The sequence below is a fragment of the Hyperolius riggenbachi genome, chromosome 7, assembly GCF_040937935.1.
Source record: "Hyperolius riggenbachi isolate aHypRig1 chromosome 7, aHypRig1.pri, whole genome shotgun sequence".
Taxonomy (NCBI): domain Eukaryota; kingdom Metazoa; phylum Chordata; class Amphibia; order Anura; family Hyperoliidae; genus Hyperolius; species Hyperolius riggenbachi.
Window position 1 is genome coordinate 128,692,694 of NC_090652.1, and position 13,958 is coordinate 128,706,651.

At 44.6% G+C, this 13,958-nt stretch overlaps 1 protein-coding gene across 1 annotated transcript in view; it reads right to left on the minus strand.

The window, feature by feature from the left end:
- Positions 1–321: 321 nt before the first annotated feature.
- EEF2KMT (eukaryotic elongation factor 2 lysine methyltransferase) overlaps positions 322–13,958 on the minus strand; it is a 49,623-nt gene continuing 35,986 nt past the window's right edge. Inside the window, exons 9-10 of the mRNA XM_068246830.1 lie at positions 3,029–3,178; positions 322–437 (exon numbers count right to left, since the gene is read on the minus strand). Of these exons, the coding sequence (XP_068102931.1) occupies positions 331–437; positions 3,029–3,178 (257 nt within the window). The 3' untranslated portion in view covers positions 322–330. The remainder of the gene's footprint in view (positions 438–3,028; positions 3,179–13,958) is intronic.

The following is a 13,958-nucleotide window of genomic DNA, read 5'->3' on the forward strand; positions in this document are numbered from 1 at the left end:
AGCCATAGATACTGAACAAGCATGCAGCTCAAACTACGTTTGACTGTATTAGCTGCATGCTTATTTTGTGATTCAGACACTACTGATTCATAAAAGAACAGCAGGATACCAGGCAGCCAGTATTGTTTAAAAGATAATGAATATGGTGGCCTCAGTATTTTATTTCAGTTGTCCTTTAAATGAACTAAGCCATTTTATCTTATTTTTGTTCTTAGCCTGGGTTTTCTTTTTAACACTGGGAATCTCTGGTAAGTATTTTACATGTACTTCAAAAACATGGTTGAGGATGGCCAACAAATATTGCATTCACTCAAACCAGTATTAAAATATTTATACCTTTAATGTTACATTCAGAATTTGTATCAAACAGTCTGACTGGTATGAAAATATGCTTCTTTTGGGATCATCAAGAATTTGCCACTTCAGCCCAGCGTCATCTAAAAAAAATAAATAAACATTTAAATTAATATCTTGCAAAATATAGAACACATCTAGTTCAGACCTTAACCACTTCACCCCCCCAGTGCTAAATTTCTCCGTCCCTCTGCGCACCGCTTCACCCCCAGGGACTGAGAAAAGCGCACTTGTTTGTTTACTGGCTGGGAGTGGGCAGGGAACTCTCGCTCACACTCCAGCCAGCCCGCACAGCAGGTGACTAATTGGATGTTAGGAACAAGCGTTCCTATTCCTAAATCCAATTAGCCTCACCGATTACGAGTAGAATGAAGACTGCTTCAAACAAAAGCCGTCTTCATTCAAAACAATGTAGGTAAACAAACGTGCAGCGCGCGACACACACACACACACACACACACACACACACACACACACACACACCCTGGCTTTGCAGTACTATGATTGGTTATGGGGACTCTCCAGTCCCCAATAACCAATCATAGTACATAAATTCTAGAATGCAAGCAGCGCTGAAAGGTAAACAAATCGCGCTGGTGTTTCAGGGGTAAAACCCCTCAGTTGTGAAATGGTTAAACAGAAACTGCAACCAGGGATGAGCAACGGATGAATTCCAAATGACTTTGATTTGGATTTCATGCTCCTAATTAATGCACCTGAGCGTGTGTGTGGTGGTGGTGGTGGGGGGTGTTTATCTTACCCAGAAGACGTCTTCTTCATCTGTCCCACGGCGCCTCCCATGCTGCGTTTCAAGCAGCGTCACGTGACTATAAATACTTCCTCCTTACGTGTTGAAGGAAGAAGTGTTTGTAGTCACGTTACACTGCTTGGAAAGCAGCGTGGGCGGCGCCGTGGGACGGATGACAGAAGACACCTGCTAAGTTTAACCCCCCCACCCCGCACACATGCTCAGGTGCATTAATTAGGATGAAGAAATCCGAATTGAAGTCATTCGGATTTCATCTGTTTGCATTCTGGAGATAATCACTGACTGCAACCAACACATGACTTGGGTGATCTCTACAGGTAGAAGTAATATGCTCACTGGGGGCATAGGCACCAATAAAATTCTTTGTCTCCTAAATAGATGTCATAGCGTCCATTCCATCCAAGAGGAAGCAGTCCTGCAGACTTGTAGCTCCCATCCCTAATACTAAAATTAAGGCTTGCATCTCCTTGGTCCCACAGCACCCCAGGAAAGACATCCACATCACAGGCTGTCTGCGCCTTAATTGGAACTGATTGTCTCGAGGGCTCCCAATAGGGCCAATCACTGCACTCGTTTTGTAGCAGTGTTTGGCCCTATTGGGAGCCATGGTCCTGCCCTCGAGACCATCAGCTCCAATTAACACACAGCGCAGATAACCTGTGATGGGGATGCCTTTCTTGGGGTGCTGCTGGCTCTTGTGGGACAGTCTCCTCCGCTTCTGCCCCGTGCTTCTTCCCTCACTCCCCCCTGCAGCAGGCACTCGCCTAAACCATGGAGCCTGCAGCGATCAAAGACTAATTCTCCCCGCTACTTCTGTGCAGTGGGCACTCACCTAACCCATCAAGCCCCCAGCATCACAGACCTCTCTTCTTCCTCATTGTTTCTCTAGCGCCGGGTCAAGTCATTACACGACTGGCAGTAGAAGAACAAGGAGGAAGTAAAGAGGTCTCTGATGCCAGGGGCTCTATAGGTTATGTGAATGCAGGCTGCACAGAGGGAGAAGCAGTCTTTGATTGCCATGGGCTCCATGGTTTAGGTGAGTGCACTCTGCACAGGATGGAGAAGCAGAGGGGATACGTGGGAGATGTAACTGGGACAAGGGACACAAAGGAGGACACAGGGCGGCACTAAGGGGACGTTTGACACGGGAACAAGGATGACAAAGGAGTAAGCGGGGACACAGAGGGATAAAGAAAGACGAGGAAGGAGGACAGAGGATACATAGGAGGACACAAAGAAAGACACGGCACATACAGGGTATGCTTCCGAACTATGACATGGGGATGAAGTGAGACAATAGAGGACACAGGGGGGTATAAAGGAAGGGAGGATGAAACAGGATTACACAAAGGGGCATGGAGGTGGACACATAGAAAGACAAAAGGGGACATAGGTGGGGGGTTAGAAGATCCACAAGATGCCCCAGATTTAATTATTTTTTTCCCTCTAAATCTAGGTGCGTCTTATGGTCAGGAATGGCTTATAGTCCGAAAAATACGGTAGTTGTGACGTTGCATGATATTTGCTGGGGGGCTTGTAAAAGGGCACAATGCTGAAAACAGAGGGCTGTAGCTGCTACACAGCATTTTAACCTTTATAAGCAAACGAAACCGTGTTTTTTCTGAAGTGGTGCGGATCAAGAGCTGCTTCACAGGAAAGATTAGTCCTTTTGAAAAGATGTATTTGGCAAATTAATTATCAGGCAATACAGTGTAGTTGAGTGAAAGTAGAATTACTTTGTTGTACATTGTAGCAATTTGTATTTCCAAAAGAAAAACATTGATCGTTCATATGTTGATAGATTTCCATCGTGATTAGAAACAAAAAGTGCATATTTATTGCCATTTAAAATGTGGGCTCCTTAATGCCCAAGCTACATCCGGAGTGACCTAAACACCAACTTACCTAGCTTTGTTTGAAATAATTTGTATGTTTCAGAGTTGCGAATAGTAGATGCTATTAAGAGCTCTGGGTGGCGATTTACTTTTCTACACAGCAAAAGCTTGCAGAGGACTTTTGTGAATGAAGTTACTATGTCCGGGTCATACACAACATCTGAAAAGCAACAGAAGCAGATTTTGTTTTAGTTTTCAATACAGCAACAGTGTTCTCCCCAGATTTTTTCTTCCAGCCGGGTGGCATGAAAAAGTAGCTGGGTGGGGCACACCTGCGTGAAAGCAGGGCTAGCACCACTCTGCTTACAGCATAGGAAGATGAGGTGGTGAGCTGCTAACAGCCAGGTGCTCACCAAAGGTGGAGCACCTGGGTAAAAGAGCCTGGGGAGAATGCTGAGCAAAAAACATGACAGTCTATACGTATTCACCAATGGCCAGTTGTGCCTGACTGGTCATTGATCAGAAGATTACAAATATAACACTTTTAACACCTACATGAAAAATACAATTTTTTGCTAAGTACTGAGAAGATATTCCTGGTAAATCACAAAGTGGTGTGGTCCCTGACTTGCTAAACTTTTCCTTTTTTTCCTCATCTAATCTACTATATTCATAATTATTGAGCATTTATAAAACCTTGGCATTTTCTTCAGCACTTACACTGAACAAGTTCATGCCACCAATTGTCCTTCAGAGGATATGACAATCTAATCCCTAATCTAGATAGCCAGTAAGATGCATTTTTCCCCCCAATGAATTCTACCAACTTTAATACTTAATATACCATTAAAAAGTCCATGTGTTAAGTAACATGTGGAATGATTATATTGTACTGCATACACAAACAACTCTTTACATATAACTTGAAGGGTTCTTTCACACTATGCACATTGCGATAGGAATCATACAGTAAGACATACAGTAGAATGAAAGTATGCTTCACTACCACTGTAAATGCAAACTTCTGATACATGCACAGCATACTATGCGTTCATTTGATGGGCCCTGCTCACTCGATGTGTACATGAGGAGTAGAGTATGCACCACCACTAGTATGCAGCAGGGATGGATCAGCCGGTGTAAGCCACCCAGGGCCGGTTTAAGCAACAATGGGGCCCCAGGGCAAAATAAACCTGGGGGGCCCCCCCCCAACATACACCCCGGAACAAAAATCGGCATTAGGGGACCTTTTTTGCAGCTGGTAGTCAGGGTGTGAAGTCCCAATCCGGTCGGAGCTCCACATTCTGGCTATCTCAACCTGCATGGGGACAAGGGGTTAAAACGTTTCAGGAGGGGGACCCCACATAATTTAAAAAAAAAAAAAAATCCCCACACTCTAAACATAATTTTTTTTTTTGGAGAAAACAGGAAAAAATGCCAGGGATCTTCATACAGCCATATTGCGGCTGTATAGCGATCCCTGGCCAAAGCGCTGCGGCTGCGTATACCCCCTGGAAACCCCGTCAGGAAATTTATTGCGCTTTCGTTTGATGCATGTAAAATTACACTACCGTTAGGTTTGCTACTAAAAAAGTGACATTTACCGCATTTAAAAGTATACTTTTTTCCTTCGAAACTTTAAAATCGATTTTCTCAGGAACTATAAGGCCGATTTGAAAAAAATGTTTTTCCTCTTGTAGCCACTGGGGGCCCCTACAAGCTCTGGGGCCCTGGGGCAGCTGCCTCCTTAGCCTCTATGGTAGCGCCAGCCCTGAAGCCACCTGTACATGCTTACTGTACATGCAGCAGCAATCATGGAAGAATGAGAGATAGTGAGGCACTCAAAAGCCCTTTATTCCAGGTGGGTAGACACAGTGGTATCAAGCAGTGGTGGTACAAGAGCCTGACAGCTGTTTTGCAAAGGGCTTTTAAGTATCAGTGCCTCACCAGCTCTCATTCACCCACTGCACTTACCATAGAAATATCATTGCATTATTTTGCAATGCGATGATACTGTATATGCTGAGCTGGAACGCAACAAATTCAGTGTGAAAGGTAATTATGAAGCAACTATAAAGCCTAAAATACACAAGGCATGTACTGTCTTCTCTTGCTGTAAAAAGTTATAATGATTTAATGTGGTTCATTATTCAAGTTGCCCTCAGAGACCTCATGTGTGCCTACTTCCAGTGCTTAGCCGCGCCCCCTTACCGAAACATGCTGTGGCACTCTACATCTCTTATACATAATGCTATGGCACTTGTCTCTAATGGGGCAGGGCCAAGCACAGCCAGCACACACAGGTTTCATGGGGAAGAGTCAAATAAAAAAAAAAACCTGAATTCATAACTTTTTAAAAGAACACGGTACATGCCAAGCATTTTTATAACGGAAAATTGAATACTTACCTACCGGTAATTTTCCTTTCCAGATGTGTCCATGGCAGCACAGTAGGGTTTAGCCCCGCCTCCTTAACCCCATTAGGACCTTAACTATAAATCACTCCCTACCACTCCGCCCCCTAGTCTTTTAACTCGGCATTACCGAATCTAGGGTGGGAGCGTTGTGCTGCCATGGACACATCTGGAAAGAAAAAATTACCGGTAGGTAAGTATTCAATTTTCCGTTTTCCATATGTGTCAATGGCAGCACAGTAGGGAGTTAACTAGCAAATAATACACAGGGAGGGATGAGGTGTAATGCTGAACAAAATTTATTCATACACTCTCTACATGAATATTCAAAGCTTTTTGACCAAACTGTCTGGTTGAATTCACCGCAGGGTCAACTTTATAGTGTTTCATAAAAGTGTTGACAGACGACCAACTGGCCGCCTGGCACACTTTTTCTGCTGATACTTTGTTGTATGCAGCCCATAATGCCGCCACACCCCTTGTTGCGTGTGCTGAAATCTGCTGTGGAGGAGTCATTTTATTGGCTTTGTAGGCTTTCTGAATTACTGTGACAATCCAGTTGGCTATCGTCCTTGAGGAGGCCGGCTGCCCCCTTCTGTAGCCTGATGGGACAACAAAGAGTCTCTCCGTTTGTCTTATTTCTTCCGTTTTTATTAAATAGTTCTTAAGGACATCTCCTACATCTAGGGGATGAGGAATAAGATCCTGTTCTCCCATAAGGGTAGGTAATGTCCATTCCGGATTAAAGTGGAAAAGTGAAGAGACTTTGGGGACAAAATGCTGGATTGGTCTCAGCACTATTCTATCCGGAAAAAAAGTTAAGAACGGTTCTTGGTATCCTAGCGCTTGTATCTCTGACACTCTTCTTGCGGACGACATTGCCACTAAGAATACTGCCTTATGTGTCAAGTCTACTAATGAACAGTCTTTAGATGGTGCGTAAGGTGCAGTTGATAGGTTCTTTAGCACCAACGGCAGATCCCATTTGGGAAAAAGTGTTTTGCGCGGTGGCCTTTCTTTCATCACTTCCTTCATGAATTGCATCACTACTGGATTTAGCGCCCATCTTTTGTCTGTCAGTGCCGATATTGCTGATATTTGACACTTTAAGGAATGGTAGCCCAAGCCTTTATCCATTCCGGTTTGTAAAATTGTAAGAGTTGCGTGATTTCCGGGTCTAGTGGATTAAATTTGTGTTCTTTTGAAAAATCCGTGAATTTAGTCCAAACTCTTTGATATTGGTTGTTTGTGGACGGTCTCCTGGCCTTTAGCATTGTATTTATGACTTCACCTGAAAAGCCTAAGCGTTCCAGTTTCCGCCTTTCAATTTCCAGGCCGCTAGTTTCAAGCTGGACGGGTTCGGGTGACAAATCGGGCCTTGCGTCAGCAGGTCCGGAATTGTAGGAAGTATTAATGGTTGATGAAGCTTCATTTGCCATAACAACGGAAACCATGGTCTCCTTGGCCAGTATGGGATTATGGCTATTAGAGTTACTTTCTCTTTGGCTAGCCTCATTAACAGTTTGTGAATTAGTGGAGTAGGTGGGAATGCATATGCCAGATCGAAATTTCATTCTGTCAGCAGGGCGTCCGTTGATAGGGCTTTTGGTGTGTACCTCCTTGAAACAAAGTTTTTGCACTGCGTATTGCTCGGGGTTGCCATCAAATCCAATTGAGGGTTTCCCAGTTGTTGGCATATCTGTTGAAAGATTTCTTTGTTCAGACACCACTCGTTGTTGATGTCGTGTCTGCTGAGAAAGTCTGCTTTTAGATTCTCCGGGCCCGGGACATATACTGCTGTGAGTGTGTTGAAAGTTTGTTCTGCTAATTGGAAGATCGGTGTCACCTCCTGAAGTAGTGTGGTTGATCTCGTACCCCCCTGTCGCCTGATATAAGACACTGCTGTGGAATTGTCCATGCGCAAGACTACATTTTTGTGTTTCAACTGATGTTTGAACCTGTCCAATGCCATCTTCGCTGCCCTGATCTCTATTATATTTGAGGATGTGTGTTTCTGATGGAGGGACCATCTGTCTTGAATGGCCTGGGAGTTCATCACCGCTCCCCATCCTCTCTGGCTGGCATCTGTGGTAATCGTGATCTGTGACAGGATTTGTATAGGCATAGAATTGCTGAGATTTTCCCTGTCTGTCCACCAAAAAACACTGTTTCTCATAGTCGGGGTAATAAGTATTTGCTGGTTTAAGCGCTTGCTTTTCCACTGATGTAGAAGGCCTTTCTGCCACTGTCGACAGTGCCACTGTGCCCATTTGACCATTGGGATGGTTGAAGTTAAAGTTCCCAGAAAACTGAGGCATTGTCTCGCTGTCAAAGATGTTGCACATATCATGTTCCTTGCCAAGCTCTGTATCTTGATTTGCTTGTCTATTGGGAGCCCTATCTGGTTGCGATCCATGTGGAATTCTGCCCCTAGAAATAGGAAATGCTTGGATGGAGTTAACTGGCTCTTGGGAACATTCACCTTCCATCCAAAGATCTGTAGCTCTTCCAGGAGTATCTGTTTGTGTGCCATAATGCATTCGCTCTCCTGATGTAATAGCAAAAGATCGTCCAAATAATGGTACAACCTGAGTCCTTTCAGCCTTAGACGTTCTATCAGTGCTACCAACACCTTTGTGAAGGTGCGAGGTGCCGTGCAGATTCCGAAGGGTAATGATCGGAACTGAAAGTGTCTCTTTCCTACCGTAAACCGTAGATACTTCCTGAATTTTGTATGTATTAGGATATGCAGGTAAGCATCCTGAAGGTCTACTGAAATTGCATGGTCCTGTATCATGACTACTTGGGTAATCGTCTGCAACGTCTCCATTTTGAACCGTTTTAGGTCTATGTATGAGTTTAGGATCCTGAGATCCATCACTGGGCGTAAATCTCCTGTTTTTTTCTTTACAAAAAATAGTGGGGAGTAAACTCCGCGTTCTCTCTCTTCCTCCGGTACTACTTCGATTGCATTTTTGTCTAATAGTTCCTGTATGTACTGCATTAGAATTTGCTGCTTCTGATGCGACCTCGGTATTTTTGTGACGTTGAGAATGTCTGGTGGCTTCTTGAGAAATTTCCATCGATGACCCTTTGATACAGTTTGTGTTAGCCAGTGATCGTTGATCTCTTCCATCCAGACTTTGCTGAAGGATTGCAGTCTTCCTCCCACTGGTTGTGTCTGGACAGAGTAACCATCAAAAACCCTTCTGGCTTTTGGTCGGTTGTTGGGTTTTCCTTTGCTTGTTCAAATTCTGAAGTGTTGTCTGAGCGCTTTGCCACGTTCTCCTATATTCTCTGCCGGGTCTATAGGCCGCCCCCCTGTAGCGGGTTTGCTGGAAAGAGCTCCTCTGGAAAAAAATTGTTTTTTTATTTTTATGGTCCTGCGGGATCATGCCAGACTTGCCTCCTGTCACTCTGCGGATTGCCGTGTCCATCTCTTCTCCGAATAAAGTTTTGCCGTCAAACACCACTGTTGTTTAGAAGAGGGATCCGCTGACCAGTTCTTTAACCATAAAGCCCTCTTGGTAACTACCGAGTGAAGCATTGACCTGGCCGAGCATCTTCTTATGTCTACGGAGGCTTCCCCAATAAAGTCTGCTGTCAGTTTTAAGTCATCTAGCGCAGCAATTATTGCGTCTGTTTCTGTGTTGGCTTTGACTGCTTCTTCTACATTAAGTATCCATGACTTCATTGCCTCTGACACTGAAGTAAGGGCTACAGCCGGTCTACATGCTGCTCCGGATAAAAGATAACTTTTCTTTAACTCTGCGTCCATCTTCTTTTCCAGGGGATCTTTAAATCCCACAGAATCCTCTTTTGGCAATGTTACATGCTTTGCCAAACCTATCACCGAGGCATCTACCTTTGGTAATTCGTCAAGTGAAGTTAATCTGCCCTCCTCCATCAGGTATAATTTGTTGAATTTATTTGACACTGACACTTTATCTACTTTTTTCTATTCCTCCGGGAATAAGTCCGCTACAGCTTTAATTAGGGGAAAAGGTTTTGTTGACTTTTTTAAGTGCGCAAAGTATTGCCTTTGACTAGGCCCCGGTTCTTCTTGCGTCCGATCTTCCTGCCATTCTAATGCTTCTCTTATTGAGCTTATGAAAGGCTGAACCAGATTAAAATTGAATCCAACATCCTGCATGTCCGGTTCCGTATCCGATGTTTGTACAGCACCCGGGTTCTCTATATTGTGTGGCGTATCTGCCATAGGCACGTTGGCAATATATTCAGTCATACTTTCCTGCACTGCCTCCTTGATCATTTTCGAAATATCTTTAGGTTGCTCCGTCTGTCTTGGCATTTCCATAAAGCAATCTTGTCAAACTAATTTTCCTGGAGCAACGTTTTTGCCACATGCCCAGCATTTCTTTCTTGTTGTGTGTGGCTGTTGTGATTGCCGTCTTTTAGGTGACCTGCTGTATTCACGTCTTCTGGACCTAGACCTGGATCTGGAACGCTCCCTCGGGCGTGAACTGTATCTGGGGGGTGAATATCTTCTATAGGAATAGTAGTATTCCCCCCTTCCTGGTCTTTCACTAGGTCCTCTTGACCATCTCGCCTCTTGTTCCCGTGATCTGAAAGACAGATGTCAGTCAGATTAGCTCTTTTCCTGAAACAGAAATAGGCTTACCTGACTCTATATACTATCTACATACTCCTACCTAACCACCTGGATCTGATCCTCTACAGGAATATGGTCATTGCCCAGCGTCTGGCTTGTGTACTCCAAGTCTGTAAGGAAATTATGCCATACAGTGTCTTCAGTTCAATAATATATATACCAGCACATATTAATAGATAAAAAGAATGGTACTCTTACGATCATCCATGGTAAGTATAACGTGAGGAGTCTCCGTGCAGATTCAGCGTGACAGCCCTGCGTGTGTTCGTATGGTATATATATATATACCAGTCTGTTCCTCCGTGTTGGGACACCCACTTCCTCACGTAGCCGCACCTCCAACCAATAGGAGGCGGCCGGAAGTCGGATGTCATTGGCCGCCGCGCGCTCCCTACTGGAACGCACTCCGGAGCGCACGCCGACCCGACCAGGCGTCAACCGGAAACTCCCACACGCGGAAACCGGAAGTTGCCGGAGTACCTTGAATTAGTGCCTACCTGACGCTGTCTTCGGCGGCGTTTAGCCACACAGGGCATCCTGGCCATGCGCCCGCAGGTAAGGGCATACGTATGAGCATTGCTCAGATGAAGGCCATATGTTCTCCTGTGACCAGCAGGCTGCCAATCCTTACGTTTAGCTCGGATTGGCCCTCATACAGGAGAGCCTGAACCTGTATGGCAGAGGTGCATAGGTAGGAGTAGAGGTGCAGCATTATACTTGGTCCTAAGATGAGGTAATGGCGAGGACAAAAAAAAGACTAGGGGGCGGAGTGGTAGGGAGTGATTTATAGTTAAGGTCCTAATGGGGTTAAGGAGGCAGGGCTAAACCCTACTGTGCTGCCATTGACACATATGGAAAGTTACTTTAGGAATAACACAAACTCATGCTCTCCTAATAGAATACATGAGCTCTGTTTATTCCACAGCAGAGATCAGCAGCAGTTAATGCAAGCCAGTGTACATAAGGGTTAGGACTCTTTTACACTTAATGCGTTGGTATGCGTTAGTGTGCGTCAGTGTGCTTTTTTTCCATAGCAGTGCATTGTCAAAAAGCTTTCAGTTAAAATGTGTACAGTGTGAACTAAGTCATAGGAAAACATGGGCATTACTTTGAAAATATGTTTTCTTACAGTTAAAACTGAGAGTAACTGATTAAGCATAAAAGGGGCCTTAACCTCCCTGGCGGTATGATGAATGCGGCTGCGCGGCCGTGGGAGGGTTTTTTTTTCACTTTTTTTCTTTAGCATGTAGCTAGCCTAGCGCTAGCTACATGCTTCCCCCCCTCCCTGCGGCGTCCCCCAGTACTCGCCGATCGCCGCCGGCACGTATGCCCATCCAGAAATCTCGTTCTGAACGGGATTTCCATGAGGGCTTCCCCCGTCGCCATGGCGACGCACGCGATGACGTCATCGACGTCGGGGCGTCAGAGGGGGTCCCGATTCACCCCTCAGCGCTGCATGGCACTGACTGGCCAGGCAGCGCACGGGTCTCGGGGGGGGGGGTCCCTGTTGCGATCGTAAGTAACACGCAGCTAGCAAAGTGCTAGCTGCGTGTATAAAAAAAAATTATGCAGATCGTCCCAGCGGGGCCTGAGAAATCCTCCTGAGCGGCTTACCCAGTGTCCAGCACGGGGTTACCGCTAAGGAGGTTAAGAATAAGGTTTGGAGGGTAAAACTCAAAATTATTTTGAAAGCATCAGGTAATTTAATACCATACAGAGTCTTAGGCCCCATACACACATCAGACTATAGTCTTTGGAAAATGAAAGATCACAGACCAATCTTACCCCCTTCCATGTAGTATGAGAGCCATACCTTCACAGTCTTTTCTATGGAGCTGAACTCCACATCAGAATAAAATCTTTGCAAGATGCTGCACACACAGATGCTGTACAGACACAAAAGATCAGTATCTGCAAAAGATCTGTTCCTGCCAAAAATCCACTCCTGCAAATTGCAATGATAGTCTATGAGATCTGCAGATCATCATACACACATGATTTAACTAATATTCATCTGCAGATCAAGCAATCATCTGCAGATCTGAAAATCCATCCTGGTGGATCTGATCTGCAGATGAATGTCAGTTAAATCATGTGTGTATGATGATATGCAGATCTCATAGACTATCATTGCAATTTGCAGGAATGGATTTTTGACAGGAACAGATCTTTTGCAGATACTGATCTTTTGTGTCTGTACAGCATCTGTGTGTGCAGCATCTTGCAAAGATTTTTTTCTGATGTGGAGTTCAGCTCCATAGAAAAGACTGTATAGAGGATGGTTCTCATACTACATGAAGAATGGTAAGATTGGTCTGTGATCTTTCATTTTCAAAAGACTATAGTCTGATGTGTGTATGGGGCCTTAGGCTAGGTGCACACATAGTAGAAACACTAGCGTTGCGGAAAATGCTGCGTTTTTTACTGCTAATGGAAGTTTATGGCCCGCAGGGAAAAAAAATGCATATAAAAAACGCATATGCGTGCGTTTTCAAAAACGCTGGTTTTGTTGCATAATATGCAAAAACGCATAAAAATGCACGTAATAAAAGTCAATGGGAATGCATGAAAAATGCATACAAAACGCATATGCATTTTGTACACGTGAACCGCAAACACATTAAAACGCTTGAAAAACTCATCTGCAGTAAAAAAATAAAAATGCAAACGCACCAAAAACGCACACAACATGAAAACATGACATAAACTGCAGCCTTTCATGTTATGTTACAGTTTGGGCAACCTTGTTAATCGTCATGATTTTCCTGTATAAATTGTTGGTTGTTACGATAAAAAAAATGTCAGTTAAATAAATCATATAGGAAACACACACAGTAATATTTGACAAGTGAAATTAAGTTTTTTGGATTTACAGAAAGTGTGCAATAATTATTTAAAGGAGTCATCAGGCAATCTATAATAAAATGAGTGGTACTTACCCGGGGTTTCCTCCAGCTCCAAGCTTCCAGGATGTCCCTCGCCGCAGGTCCGTCCCGGTCCCAGGCGAGGACGTCAGAGCGACCTCCAGGTCGCTCTGTACTGCGCCTGCGTGAGCGGCGCTGTCAATCACCGCCACGTGGCAGTGATTGACAGCGTCGCTCATGCAGGCGCAGTACAGAGCGACCTCCACGTCGCTCTGGACATAATCGCCGGGGACTGGGACGGACCTGAGGCGAGGGACATCCTGGGAGCTTGGAGCTAGAGGAAGCCCCCGGTAAGTACCACTCATTTTACTATAGTTTGCCTGACAACTCCTTTAAACAAAATTAGGCAGGTGCATAAAATTTGGGCATCACAAAAAATAAATGAAATCAATATTTAGTAGATCCTCCTACTGCAGAAATTACAGCCTCTTAACACTTCCTGTAGGTTCCAATGAGAGTCTGGATTCTGGTTGAAGGTATTTTGGACCAGTCCACATTACAAAACATCTCTAGTTCATTCAGGTTTGATGGCTTCCGAGCATGGACAGCTCTCTAACTCACACCACAGATTTTAAATTATATTCAGGTCTGGGGACTGAGATGGCCATTCCAGAACATTCCTCTGCATGAATGCCTTAGTGAATTTTGAGCAGTATTTAGGGTCGTTGCCTTGTTGAAAGATCCAGCCCCGGCGTAGCTTCAGCTTTTTCACTGATTCCTGGACATTGGTCTCTACAATCTGCTGATACTGAGTGGAATCCATGCGTCCCTCAACTTTGACAAGATTCCCAGTCCCTGCACTGGCCAAACAGCTTCACAGCATGATGGAACCACCACCATATTTTACTGTAGGTAGTAGGTGTTTTTCTTGGAATGCTGTGTTGTGTTTCTTCCATGCATAACGCCCCTCGTTATGCCCAAATAACTCCATTTTAGTTTCATTAGTCCACAGCACCTTATTCCAAAATGAAGCTGGCTTGTCCAAATGTGCTTTAGCATAACTCAAGTGGCTCTGTTTGTGCTGTGGTC